This window comes from Haplochromis burtoni, unplaced genomic scaffold (genome assembly GCF_018398535.1).
Source record: "Haplochromis burtoni strain Fernald_Lab_line unplaced genomic scaffold, NCSU_Asbu1 Contig_131, whole genome shotgun sequence".
NCBI classification, from domain to species: domain Eukaryota; kingdom Metazoa; phylum Chordata; class Actinopteri; order Cichliformes; family Cichlidae; genus Haplochromis; species Haplochromis burtoni.
The window spans coordinates 243639-271030 of NW_024582492.1; the positions used below are offsets into that span (position 1 = coordinate 243639).

The 27392-nt window shown below is 38.5% G+C and overlaps 2 protein-coding genes across 2 annotated transcripts in view; one reads left to right on the top strand and one right to left on the bottom strand.

Moving 5' to 3' along the window:
• The first annotated feature begins 1042 nt into the window (after nt 1-1042).
• On the top strand, nt 1043-3465 carry LOC102307984 (protein mono-ADP-ribosyltransferase PARP11-like). Its single transcript, XM_014336139.2, has 8 exons — nt 1043-1391; nt 1479-1586; nt 1681-1795; nt 1880-1949; nt 2071-2128; nt 2254-2387; nt 2466-2617; nt 2716-3465. The coding sequence occupies exons 1-8, from the start codon at nt 1299-1301 to the stop codon at nt 3012-3014; spliced, it is 1029 nt and encodes a 342-aa protein (XP_014191625.1). The 5' UTR covers nt 1043-1298; the 3' UTR covers nt 3015-3465.
• Nucleotides 3466-9720: 6255 nt separating this feature from the next.
• tmtc2a (transmembrane O-mannosyltransferase targeting cadherins 2a) overlaps nt 9721-27392 on the bottom strand; it is a 63725-nt gene continuing 46053 nt past the window's right edge. Inside the window, exons 6-12 of the mRNA XM_005930275.3 lie at nt 25705-25889; nt 25383-25461; nt 23365-23486; nt 20394-20475; nt 17762-17876; nt 15472-15535; nt 9721-11635 (exon numbers count right to left, since the gene is read on the bottom strand). Of these exons, the coding sequence (XP_005930337.1) occupies nt 11432-11635; nt 15472-15535; nt 17762-17876; nt 20394-20475; nt 23365-23486; nt 25383-25461; nt 25705-25889 (851 nt within the window). The 3' untranslated portion in view covers nt 9721-11431. The remainder of the gene's footprint in view (nt 11636-15471; nt 15536-17761; nt 17877-20393; nt 20476-23364; nt 23487-25382; nt 25462-25704; nt 25890-27392) is intronic.

Consider the following 27392-nt stretch of genomic DNA (forward strand, 5'->3'; position numbering starts at 1 on the left):
TGAATTTACAGTTATGCTTTCATTTTGACATACTGTATTAACAAAATTGATCTAAAATCAGACAAAAAACATAAATTCCAAGTAGAAAATTTTTTTTCATCATGACCCTGATGAAGGCCACAAGCCGAAACGCGTTGGTCAATTATTAAAGTTGTTCATCTTCCCTCAAGTGATGCTGGAGTTCCTACTTTGTGATCCCTTTTTTAAATAACCATTTCAAACTATTTACAGAACAATCAGCTCTTCTGAATTCAATAAGATGCCACACAAATTATTTGTACCACTCCAAAAAATAATTTCTGTCCACTATAAAGAAGAACATCACAGCCTCTTAATGCTTCAGCATACCAAGACATTTTGAACAATGACATGCTCCCAACTTTGTGTGAACAGTTAGGGGATGGTCCCTTCCTGTTCCAACATGGCTGTGGACCAGTGCACAAAGAAAGGTCCATAAAAACATAGATGAGAGAGTGTGGTGTAGAAGAATGTGACTGGCCTGCACTGAGTCCTGACCTCAGCCTGATAGAACACCTTTGGAATGAATTAGAGCAGAGACTGTGAGCCAGGCCTTCCCGCCGCATCCTTGCCACAAAGGCACAGGGACGCCCCAGGCAGGATAAACCCTATTGCTGTGAGGTGATAGCACTGCATCACCGTGTTGCCTCCAATGAAGTTAATTTTAAAAATTGTAACAATTCAACATTGAATTTAATTTCCAAGTCATCTGGGTTTGATGTTAAAACCTGAATAACGCAGGTTTATTTTTGCACTTTGTGTAATTAAAAAAAAATGTGCTCAGCACACTGTTGTTGTACTGTAATGTAAAATTATTTTTTTGTGTGCATTTGTTCAATTAATTGTATGACCATGTTTGTATGTGTTTTCGACCTGCACAAGGTGATGCCACAAGGTGGTGCACTTGTGGTACTTTGAGTTTATTTATATTAAATGTATGGGGGGGAAACATCTTACAGCTATGCGTGTGTTAAGCTATACTTGTCTGTAATTTGCATGTCACAATTAATACATTTTTCAATTTAAACACATAAAATAATTATTGTAGCCCATCTTTCAGGTTAGAAGACTGAAAACAAATTATATTGTGCATGTAATGTCACATGATCTACTTTGCCTTCTAGGGCTATGTAGAAGGTGTGTCTATGAATGAGATTTGACTCATGAGGAGTCAGAAACACCAGTAGTTTAGTCATAGAGAGGAAGCAGGTTACTTTTTCAGCTTTTTCTTGATATAATCAGTTGAATTTCTGACAACAAAAAACAACAACAACGAAAAAATGTTGGAAAATACAGAAGAGGATATGGATACATCTGACACTCCTGGGTGCTGGTATTACATGGCTGACTGTGGACAGTGCAGCCAGTTTGAGGTAACTTGTTTATTTCTTTAGATCACACTATGTGGTTAATTTTTCAGCTTTTTCTGTGATATAATCAGTTACATTTCTGACAACAAGAAACAACAACAAAAAATGGGGGAAAATACAGAAGAGGATATGGATACATCTGACACCCCTTGCTGGTGGTATTACCTGGCCGACTGTGGACATTGGCACCAGTTTGAGGTAACTTGTGCATTTCTTTAGACCACACTACCTAGGTAAGTAATGTCAAGTAAAGTAAAGCTTACTTTTCTACTTTCTTGTCCCTTTTCTGTAGGATGACCACAATCTCACCTTTAGCAGTGAGGATGTTGACACGTTTTACCTGAAAAACTCCAAGGATATTTTAAACACATCTTCTTTCAGTTACAGGGGCCAGATTGATTTCTCTGGTAATTTTTGTGCATTTTCATCCTCACAGTCTTCATTCACACATTAAGAACTTGGCTCAGATTAATACATGTGTTTCTGTGTAGAAATGCTACTGACAGACCTCACCACAGGGAGGCAAAAAAGAATCAAGAGGAGCTGCAACACTGAAAAAAGGTACAATTTTTATATTCTCAAAAGTAACAGCAGTGAGGTTTACAAGTTAGCGTCAGTATAGTTTATATCAAAATGAAAGTGAAAGTTTCAGCACAATGGAAACTTAACTCTCCTCCCGCAGGTGTTCCTGTTTCAGCCTCCCTTCCTGGGAATCGTTTGATCCCGAATTGCCATACCAGGTGACAAAAATGTTACTTAATGTCCAAAATCCATACAGCTAGAGCACAAATATGCAATACAGTTAGAAGCATAGATTAAAACCACAGATATTTCAGCAATAACTGATTTCGGATACTTTTTAAAGTTAATCCCTCTGAGTGAACACTCCCCCGAGTTTCGGAAAGTGGAAGAATATGTAAAGACCGTTGGGCTGTTGGGCAAAACCATTCTGTCAATCAACAGGATACAGAATTTGGATCTTTGGGAATTATATTGCAGGTAAGTTAAGTTTTACACTATGTTTTTTGTTAATAATTTCTTTTCTTTATTACCATTATTTTTATATTTGCATTAAAGGAAAAAGAAACAGCTGATGAGGATTCAAGGCATCAAAGAAATTCAAGAGAAACAACTCTTTCATGGGACTGATATTAAAAATGTGGATTATATTTGCAAGTATAACTTTGATGTACGGTTAGCTGGACAACATGCCCACGTATTTGGCAAAGGTAAGTTCATTGTTTTGTGCAAATCTGAATTTCTAACTCTTTACCATTTCTTCTGTCTTTTTTCTTCTCAGCTGATCTAAGTTTCTTTTTTTACGTAGGAATTTATTTTGCCAAACATGCAGCATTAGCCGACGTATACAGTAAGAGCAGCTTGGAACCACTGCCAGTTTATGGTGGGAAAGCACAACTTGTACACTCTGGAGAAACTAAAATTATATTTTTGGCTCGGGTGATGACTGGAAAACCAGTTGCTGGACTATCTCATTTCCAAAAACCCGATCATGGGAGTCCTGAAAACTTGCATGACAGCTGTGTTGATGATGTCTCTCATCCTAATATTTTTGTCATTTTTGATCCAAATCAAATATATCCGGAGTATGTGATTCAGTACAGCTGAGCGCAACATGTGCAAGATCAACATGGCTACCTCAAACGATACATTTCAAGCACAACTCCTGATGGCTTCGATGAAGTTTTTACAGCATTTGTACTACATTTTAAACATTTTTAGAAAAGTTTCCAGTAAACTAGGTCGTTTTCAGCAAGATAATCTGTCAGCAAAGTTATCGTTACATTTCCTTACTTTGGATCAGAAGTACCAATAAAAATGAGTTTACTTACCAGGTGCTACTGCTTAGTATTAGAATAGTTGAATATAATACTTGTGGTCATGTAATGTAGATTCCCATCTAATTTATTTCTATTTAATTTAGTAATAATATAGCTTCATAAATAAATAAATACGTCAGCAGAACCAAATCAAAGTCTGCATGTGTGTTTATTCCTGTTCTAATGTTTATGTTTGTATTTGTGCTGGACATAACATTCACACGCATTTTAAAATAACATGTGCGAGGTTAAGGAAATCAAATTCTAAGCTCATATAGCTTATTGTTGTTCATCTTTTTTACATATATGTGGACAAAAAGCTTTCATGGGGCTCTGTGCAGGATGTGGAAAAACAACGTTTGATTCAGTTACTTTAGAAGCATCTTTATCAGCAATAACCTGAAATAATAATTTTCTGTTTGATTCCGTCAGTCTTTCACATAAGAAATTGAAATTGTGAAGAGATTTTGATCTACTCTTCTTTACAGAGTTCCTTCACTTTTTGAGGTTTGTGAGCAGTTATTTATGTTCAGCTCTCATAAGGTCACGACACAGTATTTCATTCACGTTGAGTTCTGGTCTTTGACTAGACCACTGGAAAACCTTTGCTTTTTTTAGCCAGTCTGTTGTAGATTTGGCTTGGCTTGGGATTGTAGTATTGCACTTACCCAATTTTGGCCAGGCTTTATTTGGCGGACAGATGGCCTCACATTTCACTCTAGTACACTTTGGTATACAGACTGCATACCAAAGGCTGACTGCAAGGCTCCCATATACTGATATACTGTAAAATAAGCCCAAATCATCACCCCTCCCCCTCCATGCTTAACAGTTAATATGAGGTGTTTGTATTGATATGTTTTCACCAATCTCACCCTCATGTTGTTGGGATAGACTCCAGCCCCCCTTGGATAAGCTGAAATGGATGGATGGATTGGTGTTGTCAACAAATATTGCTGTGCAATATTGCTAAACAACTCCATTTCGGTCTCATCTGTTCAAAGGACTTTGTTACAGAGGTCTTGTGGCTTGTTCAGAAACAACTCCAAATAAACCATACTGTTCAGTCTTTTTCTAAATGTACTGTCATGTAATTATACAAAAAATGTCTCATTCTAGGAGCTTTTTTATTTTACGACATCAGAAAAGTTAATCAACTATTGAGATTTTAAATATTTTCATGCTATAAACACAGTAACCTACACACAGATATTCATTTTGTGAGATTTTGCCAGCTGTGCATGTTGAGAACCAAACCTGCACAATCAATAAATATCACAGAGAACATCTGTGCCCATCTGCCCCAGCAATAAAACAGCATTAAGCACAAAATCTTCCTTATGTGAAAGAACTCACCATTACATGTGCTATAATATTTCTAAATTGGTACAGTTAAGGCTACGAAACGCGTGTTCATTATAGAAGTTTCTGTTTCACCACAAAACAGAAACTTCACTTGAAAACCTGTTTCACGTGTATGGTTATATTTTTATAACCATGTATGTCACAACAGGCATTTTCCATTCACACCCAAAGCAAATACTCCCCCATACCAACAAGAAGTCTCAATGAAATAAAATATAAACGGCCATGCCCCCACTCACTACACACACCCCTTTGTTTAACACGTGCTTAAAATGATTGGCTGTAGTTTACCGAAACTGTCAGGAGAGGTTGCTGTTGATACAGTTTTCATTCATTCTTGGCACAGGTCAGCATCAGTTGGTCTGCATTAGATGTATCAGTTTGTCTTGGCAATTTATTTTTACTATTATAAGTGGAAAGAACATTAACTGAATTACCAGATTTAGATTTACAGTTTTAAGGTACTTAACTTTTCATTTTATGCAACTTTATCCTCCCGTTCCACTGCATTTATTTGCAAAATTGGGCTGCTAGTTAGTTAGTTAGGATTTTTTGATGTAATTCAGACCTTTGGTTTCCAACATTTCTGACTTGTGCCCCTTTAAAGATCTGACATATCTGCGAGTTTCTAATAGCCACACAAAAGAGGTTACTAGAAAGAGATATTATACTGTACATCAAACACAGGGATCACATTTTATGCAGAACAAGTGTTTTATATTCTCTTAAGTCTTCAATAAAGTTTTTCTTAAATCTTTTTAAATAGGTTTCTGTAATAGTAATCCATCAGTATGTGCAAGATCTTTAATCAAAATGTTATTTTTTAATGCTAAATCTTAAAAAAAACAATGTAATTAACTATTTAATAACAGTAAACAATATTTTTTATTATTATTTCATTTTTTGATTAAGATGTCAAATTACAGTTATACTGAACAAAAAATGTGTTAGCGTTTTAATGATTTATGGCAGGAAAGTACAACTTGTTGACATTATTGCACATGTTTTTAAGAAATGGTGATGAAATTCAGTTTGCTGATACACGATATAAGGAACTGCCCATGTGCCTTCCCCCTACTCCCATATGTTTGCTGCAGGTGAAGTGGAGATGGTCGAACCGTTTATCTGACCCTGCCTCATTTTCACACCCATAGTGTGGTTTTTAGTAGTTTAACAGTGTTTCCAGCTGTTGCTCCCAAAGTATCTGGCAATAATCGAACCTCCCGCACACACATGCAGCCCTCATGTGTGAATCCCTTTCATCTCCTGAAACACAAACAGTTTCTTACAGTTAATTGGCGGTTGAGTGTAAAGTACAGTAAGAAGCACAGATGGCCTTGACTAAATTAGACAGGGGCCGATTTGTCAGCTGTAGAGTCAGATTTTTAATTCTAGTGTGACATAAGAAGTGAAAGAATTTTTCATTTTTTGTTGAATAACATATGGGGAAAAAATAATTTTATATTGTTTGGTAAGTTTGTGTGGCTGTGCCCTGATTGGATGGACCTGTTTTCCAGAGCCAGGTCATCAGCGCTCATGAAACTATTTGACATGAATTAATTGGTCCTCTGGGTATGATGGACTCATTCAATCCAGCAGATGGTGTTTCAACACAAATGTCTTTCAGCACATAATGAGCACATACTTTATTCTGTGCTGTTATTCTTCTTATTATTACATAACAAAATATGTCCTTACAGACTTATGCTAACTTGGAATGCACACTTTAAAATGTTAGAAACTAGGACTTTGAGTTCATTCAACTCAATAAGTGAGTCAAGTTTGATATCCTCTTAAATATTTACAGCTTGGTGTGCTCAGAGAGTCTGGCATGTGATTACAAAGTCTTTGATGTCTGCTTGATCAGATGATATCAACATGTTGAGTTTATGAAAAGACCAACTCTAATTAGTGGATCAGTATGTGTGCGTGTGTGTCAGTGACAGAGCGGGGAGACTGAGACTGTGGCACCATTCATTTCTAATGAAACCAAGAGTAGGTAACAGGGTTGAAGAGAAAATTACATTTCAGTTCTCAAATACTCAACATTGTTGAGAGTCTTCATGAGATGGAATAAATCCTGGAATGTGATACTTGATAATTCTATTTTGGGTCTTGGATGCTCTTAAAAAATAAAAAATAAAAAATAAGCTTCATTTAGCTTCATTTTATTTTATTTATCACATTGACCTTTATCAGAATGTCAGAGATGGTGCCGGAGCTACCTGAGCTGGGGCATGTCATGGTCATGGTCATGCCATTAATAAAAAGGAGAGCTGATGCTGCCGTAGTGCAAGCCTCGGTCTGAGCAGCAATGATCCAGCTGGGAGTGAGGAAAACTCCACCTGCTGACTGACTGTCCAGTGTTCTCCTGGATGATCTACTCCCACAAAAAAAAAAAAAAAAAAAAAGTGTTGTTGCAATAGGAACTGTTTGCTCCTACTGTCCTGAGCATAGCATGAGGCAAACTGTGTACTTTAACTACATGAAGTCTGTTTATCTGTGGTTGTTGTCCAGTGCCGAAAGTAAAAGTGCTCATTATGTGGAGTGACGCTTGTCAGACTAACATATACATATTATTTATATACAAAATACACATGATATTAACTGATCATAATTATAAATGTATTCATGTATATCCTTTCAATGCTGCAGCTCCTAATGGTTTCATTGCATATACCATATAATACTGGATAGTATGGATAGTATGACTTATAACAACACAGTTTATCACCAACAGTAGACTAAAGCTTTAAAATATAAGTGCAGAAAATCAAACCAAAATATATTTGAGTAAAAGCAGATATTATAATCTGAAAATCCCTGAAATACGATCCCCCACCCCCCACCACTGCAAAGGAAGTGCTCAAAAGGGCCTGGACTGATTTAGCAGCTCCTAGGTCCAAACCAGATGGAAGCTAAGTACAGCCTGGAGAGGAGACACAAACTAATTAATTCAATACAAAGGTTAAAACTAGCATTTTTAATCAAACTCATGATTAAAATGTCATATCTGGCGTGGCAGCAACAAACATACATTACAGCTATGTTAAAAGTATTGTGTTTAGTGTTGTGTGGGCCACAGAAGGTTGGTCAGCAGGTTAGAAATGTGCAACTTCACGACAAGCATTATGTACAGAAATGTACAGAGGAAGCACAGAGTGGACACAGAGTCAATAAATATGAAGACTGAAGAGTAGAGGAGAGGTGCAGTGGGAGATCCCACAGCAGCAGGAGCCTGAAGCAGCATAACTGAGATAAGGGAGGAACAACTCCAAGAGGGTGCATGTCTCTTAAACTAGCAGTTTGTTACACAAGAGAAGACCCTGATGGCTGAACGCTGTTGATATATATCTTCATTCCTAATGCTTTATGGTAATTCATGTATTCAGCTGCTGTTCATATGGCATTTTATATACCAGCATTCTGACATATAGTACTAACCTGTCACTTCTCAGAAGACTTGTGGAAGACTTATTACACTTCACACTAGTCTTGTCAAAACAGCTCTGTCTGTAATTAGTCTTGTCAGTTCTCTATTACATGTGCAAATCTAGTCTCGGGGGCTTGGTACGTACTTTGATGCTTGACTTAACACTCATATTTTGACTTCCTTTTTTAGGGGAAAGGTTTAGTGTTCTGGACAAATGTGTTTCTATAACATTTGTTGAGGCTGGATACAATGCAAACATTGGTAATAATTGTAAATTTCTTCTTCTGGTTAGGCTGTTTAAATCAAGAGACAGCATTCAGTTTGCGACAAGAAATACAAAGATCCATAGCTGCACAGAAACTGCATTCATGGTTTGTGTTTTGAGGTGCAAACAAATGTTGACTCTCCAAACAACATGTTTTAGTCAGAAGTTTACATACATTTATCATTTACATGAATGTCACAGTAATTTGGGGTTTTTATTGAATTCTTTGAGCTGTTCTTTTTCCAGGGTGTACAGCTTAGATCTTTGATGACTTCAAAAAAAACAAGAATTAGGTGCAAATGTTTAGATTTATCATGGATTTTCTGTAATCCACTCAAGGTCAAAAATATACATGCAAGTTCAATAATATACAGGCATCCCCACTTATATTTAGTTTAATGCAAACTGCACCTCAACCAACCAATTTTGGCAGACATCAACAAGGTTCTGGAAATAGTAGCTGGATATGTGACCACTCTTCTTGGTCATTTTAATTGGTTGATTTCCTAACATAGTCCACACATTTTCAGTAGGGTTGAGTTTGGGACTTTCAAAGGCTATTCCAGAAGCTTAATGTCAGCCTGCTTTATCCATTCTATTCTACCATCACCGTGCTTGATAGTTGGTACCATATTGTCAGGTTTGAAAGCTGACCTTTAGCAACTGTGGCCAAACATGTGAGTCTTTGTGTGGCCTTACCATAAAACATTTCTTTAGAAAGCCTTTGGCTTGTCCATGTGGGCAGCTGCAAATTTCAGTCGAGCTCGAAGGTGTTGATTTTGGAGCAAGACCTTGTGTCTTGGTCAGCACACTCTCAGTCCACAGCGATGTAAAACTCACTTCAATGTGGACAGGGACACTGGTGTTCCAGCAGTTTCCAGTTCATGGCAGGCTTTGGTTAAGATGTTCAGGAACCTCTCATCTGATGGGTGACAGTTTCTGTCTTCTTCCAGACCTTAATAAAATAGTGACACATACAAATATTCACACACAGTGGTTTAAACTGATAATCTTGGAATCTGCAGCTGATTAGAAATGGTTCCTAGAGCCATTTCCGCCCTGTAAAAATCTACAAATTTCCTTAGCTTTTCACCGAGTTCCTTAGACTTTCTCAATGTTCTGAGTGTTGGTCATTCCAATGAGTGCTATCAAGCAAATGCTTTTAATTCTGGCAAAGAGTAACTACCAGTTGTAGTCAATCTTGATCTTTAACATTTAGTTAATAAGCCTTATAATTTTAAAAGATATTGTAGAACCTTCCGTACCACTTATCAAAAGATTTTATTGCATGTATTTGAGCTTGTATGTACATTTGACCCTGTGTGGATTCCAAATTCCAAAATAAATGTAATCTTGTTCACCCTTTTTTATTGTGAAAAATGAATGCTGTATAATCGATCCACCCTGGTTCTAGGGTGAGTTTATGTATCCTTGTGACCACAGACTTCTGTCTGAAATTTATGCTTTTGACTTGCATCCTGGACGACATTATGGAGCACTAAAATAAAAAAAAATCATTTTTTTATTATGAAAAAGGTTCACTTTTACAAAACACAACACTGTTTAAGCTACACATTTCCTTTAATTTAACCAAACATCACAATCATCAGGAAAAAAAAAAAAGCATAAAACTCTAAAATCCTTTAAAAGCTCTCTCTGTGTCACAAACTATTTCTGTGACAGGAATCACAACCTGATGTCCCTGAGCAGAGAGAACAAAAATACACATATGAAACCATTTCAATATAGTTGTCATTTTGCCTACTGTAGCCTATCTATTGGGAGGAATGAGAAAGGGTGGGCAGATACGACAATGAAACGGCACAGTGTTGGCATATTCACAAGAAAATAACATATTAATAAATTAAATTTGATCACATGAAATGTAACATCTTTATTTGACACGAGGAACACAGGGGTGAAGAAAAGTTCTTGCTTGGCACGAGAGGTGTAAAGACTCAGTACAAGCTTTGGCACCACTGAGGAATTTTTCAATCATTACAGTCACGAGAATTTAAAATGCACCACGTGCAAACAATCGTCAGTGACGTGTTTGGCTGCACATTATGCCCAAACCTATTCCTTTATGTGCTCGGAGCAATGTACAGCACTTTATCTGAAGGCGGTTCTAGAAGATGTTTATGCACTTGCATGCTTTTAATGTTTAATTGAGTGTGTTAGGAGGCAAATTCAAAGCTAGACTATCCTGAGCAATCCATCAGGGATTTCGTTTCCTTTCTTTACAAAAAAAAATTATAAAAATTAAAAAATAATCCACCTATTTAGGATTGCACCCTTACAACATTATCACTGGGCAGTTAAGCAAAAGAAGACCTTCTTCCTTGTCCAAAACAACCAAAAAAATGGTGCTTACATTGCCCATAATGCAGCTTAGCAGACAACAATTTGGTCGAAACTCAATTTCGCGCCACAAGCAACGAAACTTAAATAGAGATGCTTCTGGTCTGTTAAGCTTGCTTCTTTGTAACTGTTGCCCCCCAGAATCCCTTCAACTTTCACTCAATCAGCACTGACTGACGTGACATCACTTGCTCCTTTGGGAGCAACAAAAGACTTTACACAAGTTTTCACACACACAGTAGTTCTCCCTATGACCTGCAAATAGAATCTGACATGTACAAATGTGGTAGTGAAGTCCATCTTTCAGTTAAACTAGCTGATATAATGAAACAGCTTGAGTAATTTACCCATCAGTGCCCACGCTTTAAAATCTATTCTGTAAGAATTAACACCTGAATCTATGCTCTTATTAAATCAAGTGCTCTAAATCATGCCAGATGTTTAGATTATATCAACTAACAATTAGCTGATATTTGAGATCTTAAAGAATTTTTGGGGGACTTTCAAATTATTTGCTTTTGACTTCAATGTATATTTAACATCATAGCATTTTATAAAAAATGTATGCAAAAGAAGTTTGTTTTAGTAGTTTGAGCTACCATATGGCAATATGGCATACTGTGAGGCAGCACATGTCCACTGAATCCCAGCCCTCAAACCTTCAAAGTGTCTTTCACAAGCACTGTGAGCTGAATCGCTAAAGAAATAGTCTTTAGTGAAATTTGAGCCACCAGCTCTTTCATATCTCTGAAGGAGATGACATCATCAGTGAGGGAGGAGTTCAAACATCGCCTTTCTGCATCCCGAGCGCGCGTTTAGTCCTGAGTCCCTGCCTCTCCATGATGTTCCACAGCTTCCGCAGGTTCGACTGGGTAATGACATCATCAGGTTTGAGCTGGAGAGCCCGCAGGTAGTTGGCTTCTGCTTCGGTAAGCTTCCCATTCAGGTGGAGGATGGCACCAAGGTTCATCAGAGCAGCTGGGTACTGGAATAAAAAACAGAAAAAAAAAAGAAGGGAGCAGTGGATGTTAGGCATAAGGGTGATAAGATATGGGATTGTTGTAGTTTTGCAACAGTGCTGACCTTGCATTTATTTGGGCAAACCATTTTAAACCTGCCCTTATTATTTCCGCATCTGACACAGAAAATGATGTGAGATACACAATTTAGGAAGCTTGCCAGTTCTGGATGGTAGATTAAAGAAAGGGCTCTGGTGCAATTTATTTTAGGCCCTCCTTTAAGAAAATCAAATACCCATTAAATTAGATAGAACGCAATCTCTCTGTGCAGATCAAATAGATAGGAGTATGTCCTCTAACAATGCCGCAGTAAACAAAAAGGTAGCTACAGATTGTGTGTGGGCAAGGGCTCAGTATTTATTGTGATATGCACGATCAAACCCATTGAGAAGAGTGTTTCTGGAGTCCTCTTGATTAAAATGCCATACTTTTAAGTTGCAAAGTGAAACCATATGACCCTGAAAAGCAGTCCAGTTGTGGGGATCTACAAAATCTAAGTCATAGCCATCCGTAACTAACAAATACACACATATCTCATCCTCAAAATCATCTGCACCTAATCGCCCAGGCCTGGCCTCGTTCCCAGGACTGCATCCCCACTGTATGACATGTTGTTACTAACTTGGAAAGTAAATCAAAAGATTTTCCCAGCATGAATACAACTGTTTGCCTCTCCTCAGCATGGATTTTTCACTTGTTTACGTTGCACTTTTCAGTGATTGTGAGCGCACTCAACAAATGCGCACATATAGAGGTTGACTATTTAAAGCAGTGAGAATGTTGGAAAGCTGTTGATTAATTGCAGGTTTTTAAAGGAAAACAGCTATACAGCTAACTTTTTGTTTTTCTCACCTACACAAAAAAGGACAATAATTATAATTAAATGTTATATTTCAGAATTTCAGAGCTCCTCAGTTTTTGCCCATACAGGAATTTTGTAGGCAGGAGAGGCATACTTACTCTTACTCTTAATGAGGGTTCCCTTGTTATTTAGGGAAATATGCAACACACTGGCATATTAAATCACACCAAAGCCAAATCATGGGACAATAGAATTGGACAGACGAAAGAAAACAGGCAGTTTGAGGGTAAAAGTTTCTGTATTTTTACCCTCTGTGACGAAAAAGAAAGTATCGACCTCTGATCCACAGCTTTTGAGAAGAGGCCTTTAAGCCATAGTGGAATATGATCACATTATCCAGCATATTCTGTTCAATTCTCTTTCTCAGAGGACATTTGTTATAGTATTAAATCACACTCACTGTTACCACAGTAATGACAGGTGCAGCCACATCCACCAGCACTGAAATCTTGAGGGATTATGATCTTAAGCGCATACAAATTACAACATAACCTCATCGTATCATAATTTTTGATTTGCCGGGAGCAAGACATGTACTGTGTCATGATTATACAATTTTCACACGCTGGAAGCATTGCCTGTTCTGCTCAGACTCGACATTATATTTGTGATGAATCTCGGAGTGGGTAAATACAGCGTTTTAGTGTGTAAAATGAAAAACACCCTCGCACCTTTCTCTGGGGGCACATATTCATTGCTTTTCTTAGCACGTAAAGCCAGAGCTGAATCTTTCATGACCTGAAAGCTATTGGATTAAGCCGATATTTGAGAGACTGTCATTCACTAAGCAGACATGTGCAGGGAAAATGTCAAAGAGAAGAGGCACTATAGTCCTGAAAAATGAAAAGAGGAGCCCCTCAGTGTGTCTGAAAGTGCATGTGAAGGCTTTAAGAGTGTGAATTATAATGACTGGGATTGAAGAAACATATTTCCTACAGAACAAAATGTAAACACACAGCTTTTCAAATTAAAATGGACAACCAGTATTCTTCTAGTCAAAGATCTGACTGAGCTCTTAAGGCTTAAACAGGATGTAAAGAGAAAGGCAGCCCTTCTCTTTAAAAGTGTCAGATTGTATAAAATAGTAATACCAAGCCTATAGATATTCCCTACGGCAGTAGGTCAGATTAGCTTATTTTAAAAAGCTCCCTAAAAGTAAAGAATTAAGGGCCATAGTAACAGGAACAACACCAATATGGGAACACGAGGCAACGTAAATGAAATTCCTTGTAGGAATAACAAGCACAAAGGCTGTTAGAGCAACGGTCGCAAGTATTATATTACTAGTCTCCATTTTCAGCAAAGTTAGAGAACTAGCTGGGGCAAAGGATACATTAGCTGATATACAACTAAACAGAAACTAGAGGGTTAGTTACATGACTTGGCTATATTATGACTAACTGTTACCTGAATGGAGTGGATAAGACCTAAACTGTTTAGCTAAAATTAGTCTCCAGAACTGATACGTGAGTCAGTCTCCAAGGTTGAGCTAAGTAAAGGTCATAAATAGAAAGCAGAAGCAGCTAGCATGTAGCTAGCCAGCTAGCTGCATAAAATATATCAAATTCCTAATGAAAACAGTTATAGTTCATGGTTAGTTAGAACTAAACATAATAAAACATTTTTGTTTTCCGAGGTCATATATGATAATCTTACCAGTTCTAAGTTACTTAGAACTGTGGAGCAACAGTACTGTGACCACATTTATTATTTAACATTGTTCAGCACTGCCTGAACTCTCTAACAGGCAAACTTTCTTCTAATTTCTTTAAAAAGTCTTTAGAAATAGTTATCCAGGTTTCTTGAACGACTTTAAAAGCTCACATGCACCCCGCTGTTAAACAGTAGTGCCCATTCAAAATTTTGTATTGTACAAGTTCTAAGTTGAGACTTTTAGTCATTTTGAAGGTGTTTAAGCATATTTGTTTTCAGAAGTTTTAATCTGGATTGATGGAAAAAATCTCACTGCCACTTGATTGATCAATTTGAATTAATAGCTTATACATTCTCGATAGCCATTTAAGGGTTAGATATTACACATATTAACAAATTTTGTTACCAAAGTAGGTTTTTCTTGATCCAGTTGACTGGGTAGCAAAGTACCTAAATATACAATTTGAAATTTATTCTTTGCCAAGATGTCTGCTATGTCTAGACACAACACTGGCTCATCCTTTTGTTGCTTGGATGAGGCAAAGGTCAGTGTTAAGTAGTGTAACTTGGAATAAACTATAAATTAATAAGAGTTGGCCCAAGACGTTTGCACAATGTGTTAGACAAACACGTTGGGAAATGCTTCTATAAAAGGTGCCTTATAGACTTACACCAGTTAATGCAGTGAAGGCAGGATGAGGTCTAACCCCGTCATATAACTGAACATAAGTCACAGAGCAGGCCATCAGTAAGCACACTAACATAATAAATGACTCCAGGAAGCTCCTTCAGACCTTGTCTAACAACACAAGGGTTCCTATAACTCTAAATCACCTTCCACAGACTGGTCCATGCACCCTTTCCCTTTGAAGTGACTGAGGTATACCAGACAGACAGGCTATAATGGCTACCAACTTCCTCAACCACTTGTGCAGACATCAAGAGACATGATCTCTGCAAAGCTTGGTCTGTTTAACTATAGTGTTATGATCAAGCATTTACTCTGAAGCTAAGAGCGTGACTTCAGTGTCAGACAACTGAATCATTAAGCTCTTTTCTCACTTGGAATTTGGTTGGTTGTATAAAGGTAACAGTTCACAGGCATGACCAGAACACGGTTTCCATTTCATTTCCAGCACTATCGCTGCTTGCCAGGAACAACAGTACTATAACGTAATGTCAGAATGATGGGTAATACATAGTATGTTGTAAATTGAATTTACAGTGCAGACGTGTGTGTGCATTTCCATGATAAGTGCTAACAGGCCTACCAGTCCAGGTACTTACATCTGGTCTGAGGCTGGCTGCACGCTTGTACTGCCTTTCCGCCGCCTCGTTTAGATTGGCCTGTCTGAAGAGAAAGAAGAGCGGAGAGTAAAAAATTTGCACATTATAAGATATTTTTATCAGTGATAAAAACGAATATATTTTCCAGCTAATGATTGTATTCACTCATTGTTAAGCTTCTTAGTATATAAATTATCGTGAATATTGTTCATTTAACGTAAGAAAGAAATGTGTATGATTTCACTCATACATAGTCAAATTAATTCATGTAGTCATTAGTGTCATTTAAATTCTGCTGGTGTAGTACTAATAGGCATAATGATACTTAAGCAAAGAAAATTTCACACACACACACACACACACACACACACACACACACACACACACACACACACACACACAGAGTAAGCTCCACAATTACATTTTTGGGCAGTTTCTGACAATTATAATTAACAATTTTTCGAGTCATTAGTGAGATCAAATTTCTACAGAGGGTCTTGAACCTCAAGTTGGTAACTGCTGCTTTTAACTCTTATTTTAAGTAAATACAGATAGACTCAACTTTTATAATACTATTAAAAGCTGCAAGCTTTCACACTACATTTTTACACACTGCGTTAAAGTATTTGACTGAATAGCAAGTCATAGTAAAAATTATACTACTATTTGTACCTGCCAAGGCTTAAAAAATGACTTACTAATTTGAAAGACTTGCTTACATTCTGTCTCACGTAACTGTCAAATGACAGTACAAACTCTTTGCCTACTGCAGTGATGTTGTAAAATACTGGAGCTTCTAATATAGCCACCGGTAAACAATATTCTGGGACAAGCGGCAAATAGGCTTGACATAAATGGGATCATGTGTTTGGACACTGATTCAGCACATTAGGCCTTACTTTGAGGTTCTCATTTATAAATAGATAAAGAGAAGCAGACAATGTTGATGCCAAGACTGCTTAAAGCACCAAAAGTCCTCCCTGACATGTTACAGCTGGGTACAGTAGCAGTAGTTAATCGGCTCTACACTAACATTATTCATGGAGTACATGATCTGGACTTTGCTGTGCCAAAGTTAATAAAGCCCTTCCTTCCTGACATGCTAATTTGTATTTATAAGGCTTTAAAATAAAGGACACATTATGGATATCATAGTCATCTCCTAGTGTCCTTCCTTGGTCTTTGTTTTGTTTGGGGAAGTGCTAGAGAGTCATTAAATAACAGATAAAGTTACAGGAAGCCACGTTTAAAGTCAAAATCTTTAGGTATCAGGGAGGTCAAAAGTAAAGTCATTTCCTTCTTTTTCTGATTAGAAAATTGCAGATTTCCTAATCCTCAACCTGTAAAATAAAGCAAAGATTTGTGTCGGTAAAACACGTCGCTTAACAGCAATGTTACACTTGCATGATGTGTATTTAGAGTTAGTTTGTGCAGAACAATTACAGGCAAATCCTACATTGCACTGGATTGTCAGGTCATTCTTATCATCCTGTTTATACTCAGTCAGTCACTGCACATAAAGCAAGCCCCGGTTTGTAGCTTATCTTTATTATCAGGCAGGACAGCTTTAGCTTTGACAGGTGGGCGTCATATCAATAAACACTAATCCTAATCTGTTTGGATTTATGTCCCGAGGGTCTCATCTTAAAATAACCAGTCGGATCAGAACTCGAAGGAATGACTTGTCATTTAGATTTATCCTTAGGTTCTCGAATGCAAACCTCAGTCAAGCCCTTAGACTTTTAGCTTTTTACAAACCCTCTGTGGCAGCGCACTGAGATGCTTCAGAGAAGAAATGACTTTTCCAGATATGTAGAGCAAAAATGAGTTAAGGTTCATCATTCCAATATTTTCCCTCAGTTGCTGGGAGTAGAGGACATTTGCAGTCCCTTTTGACACATTTTAAGATTTATAAGCTGTCCGTGTACACGGTTGCCAAACTTTGAGGGAAAAATTCTCCTATGGCTTCTTTACAAGCCGTGCACAGAAACCTCACCACTTCCATTTATATATGTAATACATAAAAACTTTACCAGCAGCTTTTCCACTGAGAGGACATTTTACTATTCTGTAACGCTGGTATAATTTATATTTGAAAAAATGGCTTTTAAACGGCAGTGGTAAAGAACAAAACCCTCAAATGTTGAGGCAGCATGAGGGCAAACTCAGCAAATAATGAATTTCCAAAACACCGTAATTCTTTGAACTATCTCTTCATTCAAAATTCTGTACTAGTAAGGGAATCCCCACGCAGAAACACAGCTTTTTCAAAGTGGCGATTTTAGCCAACCTGAGCATATGAGCAGCACTGAAGACCACATCAAACTCAAAGTTGTCCAATTCTGCGGCTCTTTCCGCCATCTCTGCAGCCTCGCCAAGACGGGACTGCTCCAACAGAAATTGTCCTGGAAAGAAAGAAAGATGAGGGTAGCAGAAGTTCTGTTAAGAATCTGTTAGCTCCTGTGTCACAGAAATGGAGCTTATTCCTAAGTCCAGTATGGAAGATCTGTAATCACTCATCTGTCTGCTTCTTGGGTGTTCAGCTGCTAGTCTTTTCTTTACATCTCTTCCATTTACCCATCCCGTCAGACTCAATACTGACATCATTTTGCACGTTTTGCAAGCTGTGTGCTTTAAATGTCAGTGCTTTTCTGTCATTCTGTCTTTCAGACTGTTATTTGTGCGAGACACATCCTCCCCATATCTGCCTCACATTGGTCATCCAGAACCCCATCCAAGCCTCCATCTTCCCCACCTGCAGCTTCTAGACTCCTGGTGGTCCTATCCTAACTCCTATCAATTCTATCTATCTACCAATCATAATCTAATTTTAAAACAGATAAACTGAATTCTGTATCTCAATAAATCCTGTCAGATTTTTCCAAATGATGTCGCTTTATTGAAATATATTGATAGTGCCCAGAACATGTATCATTATGCTTCAGATTCAATTCATCTACTAGATGTAGAAATATTTTAGTACATTTCATATAGGGCCATTATTAGTTCAAAATTTCAATTTATTCCTACTACTAATAAGACTTTTTGCATCAACACTGAAAATTCCGGCATACTGACATTAGCATTTAGTTTTAAAAATAACTGTGCCTAAGCAAATCTTCATATACAAAATAAAGATACCAGAGCTACGGGGGCTTTTTGTTTCCTTTTCAATTTTACCAAGCAAATGCACAACTGTATTCCTTGTTATCGCACTGCAGCAAACCAATGGGATTGGAATGAGATGGGGACATCTTGTAGAAGAGTAATGACAGGTAAAGATGGTGACTGGTGTGTAAAGAAACGAAGATGAATGGAAGCTGAGTAAGAAATGAGTGAGACAGAAAAAGAGGCAGGGAAAGCTGGAGACAAGTCAGACAGTGATAGACTGAAGGATTGTTGTTTTGCTCGGCAGCGTTTGAGAACACAGATGAGACGCAGGTTTTCATGGGTTTTCCTGTGTGAGTCTTGCCACCTGGTTCAGCACCTTCAACTCCCTGCACCAGCGGCTATAAATGAACAGCCAAGCCTAACCACAGATGTTACTGAATGCTGGAAAAAATTGCAATGTAGGGATAAACTCAGGCGTATGCCTGTTTGCATTCTTGCACTGAACGCTAACTGTGTTTGCCTGAGATTCCCGAAAACCAAGCGCACTCCAAAGGAGACTACCTAGAAATGGTTCTGCATTAAAATGAGAACAATGACAGGAAAGGGGTCTTTGTTTTAGCTTTCACCCTCTGTGTCCTTCCTTCCGAGCACATCTTTGTACGTGTATTTGGTGTTCTATAATGTGAACAGATAGCATCACTCCTAACATACTCACACCTGGAGATCATCCAGTGACCCCAGGATAGCAAAGCAGCCAGATGTGCGATAAAAGGAGGAGGCAGCCCAAATAAACATCACTTATAGCAAAAAGCTACAAGATAACATTGGAAAAAAAGAAAATGGAGAGTAAGATCGTAAGGACTTCAGAAGGGGAAACTGCTTCGTCCAAAGTCAGCAGCAGACAGACCCCTCATACACTGACCAATCTAAACTCAAAACCAAAGATATCAGTGCGGAGAAAGCACCAGGAGGAATAGAAGGAGATAAGAGGAGAAAGGGACAATGCACAATGGTGCTTTGAGCGGGATAACACAGAATTCATTTCCTATGAATATCCCGGAGATAGCTCCTTGGAGCAGCAGGGAATCTGTTCCTCCAAGCTGATATGAAAAGCCTCAATAACAGCGGCGTGGGAGGAACACGGTACCGTGTTTAACAATCGTAAAATGTGTATTCAGACTCTGTCTTCTCACGCAGATAAACGCAGCATACGTGGCTTTTTCTGAGTGTGTTTGCACCATCTGCAACGCTTCAAACAGCTCCAACAGTGCCAGCACTGATACGAATAAAAAAATGAAATGACAGCGTGTTACCGCCATTATTTTACGGAACTCTAATAAAAGCTCTGAGAGATTGGACATTTCTGGATTATTAACTCCCAGCTTTGATTTTTTCTTTCCCATAATTCTTATCGAGTTACATAAGCAATCAGAGTGGAACCAGTGTGGTTTATAACATTATTTGTCAAATGACATGGTAAATTTAATTGCACTCTGAGGGTGACGCCATTAAGTTTTTGTCTTGGTTTGTGGAGGGTAAAGAATTGCGAGTGTGAGCACAGCTGAAGGCAGCAGAGGCCGATCATAACCGTATTAATGCAACGCCTTACAGTACTGGCAGCCATGCATGATTTAGCTGGTAGAGAAACACTTCAAACTAGATTGTCGCTAAAATAACTTCAAAACTGTCCATCAACTACAGGCAGACACTTCTGAAGATAAAGGCATTCATGGTTTTATAATTAGAATATCTATTTTTAAACAGGCTTTGTTTAACGTGTCTCTAAATAAATCTTTTAATATATTTCTTACCGTAGTGCATGTAGCAGTTTCCTTTCGTCGGGTCTAGATGAATAGCTCTCAGGTAATATCTCTCTGCTTCTGTTTTCTGCCCCTTAAAAAACAAAAAGCAACTCAAGTCATTATAAGTGATGGTTGAACATGATTTTTTTTTTGAGAGGTTTTTGTTACATCCTTGATTATTCCACTGATACAACATAACCTGAACACTGCAGGCCTGAAAGAAAGAATACTGAAATAAATGCACTTCGGGGTAAACCAATACTGCCAAACACTTGTTCATTCATAAGCTCCTCTTTTCCCATCAAATTAATTCTTTTTAGCTGTAAAGACAGCTCTGAAATCTAATATACATACTAAAGATTAAAACAAAGGGTTAAAAACATAAACCTTAAAAAAGCTAAACCTACTTTCAGCTGCTCTCGTATTCACAAGGGTTCACCACAGTAGGTAGCGCAACATGTTTTATTTGGCACACTTTTTATACCAGATGCCTTTCCTGACGCAAACCCAAAGGGATTTGCGTCTCCTCCCAGGATGGAACAGGGAAGCTAGGCAAATGGTGAATGTTTAAACCACAACACTATTGTTTCGACATGGTTTAAAATGGTATAGATTATGCTGACCACCCACAGTACATATTATATAACACACAATATGTATAGCTGGGCCTGAGCATGTATTTCTTTGCATCTGAAAAACTGTAGTGCATCAGCAGGCCTCATCTGAGTCAGAGCAACCCAACTTCTTTGTATCTGCAGAAAAGAGACGCTATTAAAAAACACAGCCGCAAAATCTCTCATGCCAAACCGTTAGAGGAAAAACCTCCAAGGTGTTGGTGTGGGCGCATTTGTGTGCAGACTCTATTGCCTCTGTTCACGAGGCTGAATTTCTCCATCTCTTTTGTTTCACACGTCTGCGCCGATTGCTTCTATATTGCCAGCGGACTTGTCATGCAACAAGAAATGAGAGGGCAGGGCTCATTAGGCTTGCTTCATTAGCTTCTCCCAGTGCCGTCAATCGCTCTGAATGACCGAATATCAGGCATACATGGCTTATTTCACATTTTCTTTGGCTCCATACTCTTTACATTCAATTAACCCTTTTCCCTAAACATCCATCAGAAAGTACAGTGGTTCAGTCCATTTAGGTAGAAGCAAATCATCATTTAGCAGATTTATGGACGAGTTCAGGTCAGTGGAAAAAGGATGATTTTCAAACAACTATCAAAAGGATATTCCCTGATTTGTAGCTGAGTAAAAGGTTAGTTTAGGTGCTTCTACGTACTTTATCGTGCGGTCTTCCACAGTGCGAGACCATAGTTAGAATTAGTGCCGAATTATCCAAATATACGGCTGAGATTAAAGTCATAAGTCTCATGGTGTTGAATGACCACAAATTTCCTTAATGCACACCACACCACTCTGACTCCAGCAAGATACGTCTGACAGACAAGGAGGCCTGTAATATAGTGGAAAGAGTACACTAGCGGCTTTGGAGTTGCACTTGTTATTTGCTCACGGATGTGGACGTGTGCAAGACTATCAAGTTCTGCCTATTATTTTGTGGATTTACACATGTAGCTTTTTTGTGGGCAGCTTTGAAAGCTGAAGTGTGGTCGCTTTCGAGCTAAAATATTCCACGTTTCAAAGAAAAACAGTGCAGGCTGGGGTGAACCACAGTACAAGGCTCGAGTTTGACCTTTCCTTCCCCTGTCTGTATTGTCGATTGACTCTAGCAGGATGGCCAGAAATGTAGCCGATGGAGTGATTCAATAAGGAAGGGGAGTAATTGAATAATAAGCCCATCCACTGGCCTATTGTCCCGAGCCCATCCAATCTCATGTTTCTTAAGCCCTCTAGTAGTGGAGGTGGCCTCGTGGTGAGTGCATAGATCTGGAGCCCCTTGAGCATAAGGGAGCAGAGCAGATGTCCGGCCACCCTCGGTGACTCTAATGTGAACCTACTTAAGGTGTGTGTGCATATGCTGCATATCTTTAAATCTTTCAGCAAAGACGGGGAACTGGTCAGAGGTAAGGTTTAAAGCCCTTAGGGTTTGCAGCTGCCAGTGTGCACATAACAGTTTTGTAACTTCAGCTCGGTTGTGTTTTTATGCAGCACCCGAAGCCGTGGAAGGAGAGAGGTCAGCGTCGTTAAAAAAGGTTACGCAGGAAACACAGTTTGTCTCCCAAATCTAAACTTGACTCAGCTGCTCACACATCTGTCACATGCATGTGTATTTGTTTTTGTTTAGTGGAATGGGAGAGGTGGAGGAAGTACAGGAAGTGACAGGAAGTTTAACATTTAGAAGTTGGGCAAGTTCGTGTGTCCTTGGATGTCTTCTAACACTCCCATGAATATACAGGAACATGCAATGAAAGACAGAAAAAAAAGAAACATGGTTTATCAGGGTCATCCAATCACAGAGGGATCGCTCTCATCCACACCAGAAAAACTCCCTGCTTCCCTGACCTTCAGATGTCAGCCATGTATTTACCCTGCTCCAACACAGCAGTTTGTTGGCATCAGTCCTGGATCAGGATCATCCTAAGGTCACCCAAAATCTATTTAACATTTCTGCCTTCAGTTTTTCAGTTTCTTTTCTTTCACACTGTGTGGAAAGTGTGTGAAAAGTGTGAAAGTTCTGTCCAACTAGTAGCTGCAAGGGTCACACAATGAATTCATGCGTTTGAATCCACCCTTGCCTTTCATACTCAGGAAGCCCATATGTAATAACAGTTATCACAGCTCTTCAGTCTCTGCAGGGAAATCAATAGGATGGGTTCGCCTTGCTCCAGTGCCCCATAAGTTGTTCTATATGCATTATTCATCACTCCACTGTGCCACTCCAGGTCCCATTTAATTACACTCTGCCACATAGTTAACCACTGCAGTCATTACTAAAATAATGCTTTGTCTTCTGCTTCTTTCTGTGTGAGTGTGTGTGTGTGTGTGTGTGTGTGTGTGTCTGTAAGGGAACATACAATGATGGATAGCAGTTTTCCATAAGTGAGGTGAGCAGGGATGTGGTCAGGCTTGACCCTGAGGGACTCTCTGTACCAGTGACCTGCTTCCTCCAGCCTGTTCAGCCTCATGTAGGCTTCTCCTGAAAGGAGAAAGGAGAATGGGAAATATCAATAATAAAAGGAACTTGTTTTATGTTTTTTTTAGCATATGCATTTTAAGATTTCTTTTATTAAAAAAATGTAGGTGGTGCCACACTTGGCCACCTTGCCTCCCCAAACACAAAAACATGTGCTAAACTATCTGGCTTAAGCCATATTCACCAACACTCTTAGCTTCCCAGTCACCCTGGTGTTTTGACCCTTGTACACTTGCTTGTATTTACACACTTATTTCATCAAGGGGCTTTGCCTTTTTCAGTGAAAATAAGAACCTGTTCTTGATTAAAGTACAAGAAAAACTTGTACTCTGTACTCAATTTTAGAATTGAGTACAGTGAGGTTCTAGAGGTAAAAATCTCATTCATATTCTCATATTCTTGATTATGAGCCATAGTGTTAGAATCATCCAAAGAAGACTTACTATAAGCTGAGCCTTTGTGATGTGATGGCATGTGCTCATAACAGAAACTCACAATACTAAATTGGAACAGTGACACCCCTGATTTATGGAGGTCAGTTTTGGCTTGGTTCAAGGCTTAAAACATTTTTTAAGCAAGGACGTTCAGAAACATCAATGGGGAAACTGAATGGGCAATCAGTTATTAGATTTGGAGCCTTTACAAAAGGTGAGCACTGTTCCACTCTATACTATATATTACACTTATAATTGTTCTTGCTCTTTTGGGGTACTGATTCTTGTCAGTTTTAATCAGTTTTTGTTTTTTGTTTTTAGATTTTTTTCTCTTTTATTTCAGCATTTCATCTTTCCAGTCAGTTTTTGTAGCTTCTACAATATTAATCTATTTAGGGGTGCTTATTTTATCCTATTTGATTCTTCTCCTTCTGATCTTTTTTGTCTTTTTAGTCTTCTTTAAGGTGCTTTTAATCTATAATTAATTGCATTGTTTTTATTACATTTATTCTGACTTGTTATTAGCTCGTCAGTCATCTGTGAAGCTCTTTGAACTTCATCTAACAGCAGAACATGCTGCAAGTCTAACTGATTAATTTATTCATGGATGTTAACTCTGCGCTGTCTGGATCTGAGATAAACAGATAATGATGTAATGCTGGTTCTCATTATAATGGCTCGCTGTAATAGGTCATTTGAGCAACTTCAAATTCTTCTTAACCCCATGCTGACTGAAGTGACCACAATGTAGATAAATCTGAAGTTTCTCTGAAAGGACAAAAGCTGGTTATAAAAACTCAGAGATGTTGTTGGATGTGAGGGCATGCTCTTGGCCCCTAGAGTAAGAAGATAGGCTGATGACATATACTCAGTATCCCCTCCCATTACACTAATTCAAACACTCTTCCTTAATCCCTCTCTCCACCTGACTAAACACAAATCTTATTTTCCTTCAGCCTGCCTGTCAAAGGAATTTATGCAGACATCTCCCTGCAATCTCAACTATGTCATCGGGATGAGTTTACAATAATGTAATTAGTGTTACAATAACAAAGAGGGGGATGTGACTCGTTCCACAGATGAGCTTCACTTCTCCTCAAGAGGACACAAAGTGTGTGCACACATCGTTTTTGAGTTACAGTGGTGGAATCCAACAGGTGGGGTTCCTCGGCAATGATTAAATGGCAATTTGTTTAACTCACATTTTAAGCTCTCACAAGCCAGAAGGCCAACACTTGAGACGGGAACAATAATGTCAGATTGCACAGCTTTAACTCACATTATTACTGTGTTCTTCACAGCTCATGAATGTGTAATTTTATAGATCAAATGGTAGCGTTATCTCATCGAGATGCTTATTAACATTTCAAGCTGGAATCACCTTTGTAGTGATTTTTAAAAATAGATTTTTTTTTATTACTGTTTAAAACAGATATTATATGTGAAAAAAAAGCTAGTCGCTCACCCATCATGTTGAAAAGGCTGTGTGGTGCAAACTGCCTCGGCATTTTCTGCACTGCTTCCTTGAAAATAGACAAGGCCTCCTGTAGAAAGAAAATAGTTAATTCAGCTAGTTCAGTTTTCAGTTCGCGTCACCATAATTGTGGCCTTTAACTAAGTAGTTAAATCACAAGCGGCACGGACAAAGTCCTAATGGAAAGTGTTACAAAAATTACTTTGGTCCTTCTCTGTTTATTCATGTTATGAAAGCTGAGATACAAAACAAGTACTTCTCAGCTCCTTCAAATATTCGCTGGGCCCTTTTCCCACAAACGGGACACACTGACCTCCTGCTGGCCCTGTTCATGGAGCAGTTTTCCCAGGTTGTACAGGCAACTGGTGACGGAGTTCTTGTGAGCGTGAGGATCCTTCAAATTCTCATCGGGAATGTCAGCACAAGTAAGGAAGGTGCGTTTGGCCTCTTCCAGGTGGCCCTGGTTCATCAAAATGATTCCTATATTCAAGTAGGCCGCTGTGAGTTCAGAGTGAAGAAAAAGCAGGTTCAATTAAAGGCATGTGAAATGATATAAAATGTCTTTTGACATAATAATAATAATAATAATAATAATACATTTTATTTGAGGGCGCCTTTCAGAAACCCAAGGTCACCTTACAAAAAACACAATTAATAAAAGGAACAATAGTCATAAAATACATAAAATAAGTTAAAATTACAAAACAGAGCGTGACAACAGATAAAATCAGCATTAAAGCGAATAAGCCAGTTTAAACAGATGTGTTTTGAGCTGTGTCTTAAATACGGAGAGGGAGTCAATATTTCTTAGTGCAGGAGGAAGAGAGTTCCAGAGCCGAGGAGCAGAGCGACTGAAAGCTCTGTTCCCCATAGTGATAAGGTGTGAGGACGGAACAGTAAGATGAATAGCAGATGATGATCTGAGAGTGCGGGAAACAGTGGTGATATGGAGCAGGTCACACAAATATGAAGGAGCAGATTTATGGATACACTTGTATGCAAGAAGTAAGATTTTAAAATTTATCCTGGCTTCTATGGGCAACCAGTGAAGCTGCTGAAGAACTGGGGTAATATGAGCACTTAACGGAGTGCAAGTTATGACCCGAGCTGCAGAATTTTGAAGAAGTTGGAGTTTATGAAGGGACCTTTTAGGGAGACCAAATAGGAGGGAATTACAGTAATCAATACGGGATGTAATAAGACTATGGACAAGGATGGCAGCAGCATGGGGAGTAAGGAAGGGACGGAGTCGGTGAATATTACGTAAATGGAAGTAAGCAGACCGTGTTATGTAATTAATGTGAGACTGGAATGAAAGAGTATTATCAAGTATGACACCCAAACACCCAAACATAAATACATTTGTGTTCAGAAGTTTACATACACTCATCATGGAACAGAACGTCATGGTAATTTTAGGATTTTAATCATTGTTTTTAATTGTTTCTTTTTCATTTTTAATAACTTTAAAAAACAAGAACTGGGTGAACAAGTCTGAATTTATTTTGGATTTTCTCTAATCACCACAAGTTCAAACCATCCACATTTAAACCATCTATTTGTTGATTTTAAGTGAATTTGAAGAGGTAGTCTTCCTTCTTCATTATTCCATCCACTTTGTGCAGTGTACTGTTACTCCCATTACCACTGGCAGTAAACAGCCCCGGAGCATGATGCTACCACCACCATGCTTAACAGCTGGTACAGTGTTCTTAGTTTGAAAGCCTCACCTTTACTCACCCAAACATTTCTGTTATCATTGTGGACATATAGGTCAATCTGTATCTCATGTGGCCAAAAGGCAGGGGAGTCGAACTCCAGGCCTCGAGGGCCAGTGTCCTGCAGGTTTTAGAAAATCACCCTGGGTCAAGAGAATCAAATGATTACTGTTACCATGCCTCTGGAGAACTTCAAGACATGTTGAGGAGGTCATTTAGCCATTTAAATCAGCTGTGTTGGATCAAGGACAGATCTAAAACCTGCAGGACACCGGCCCTCGAG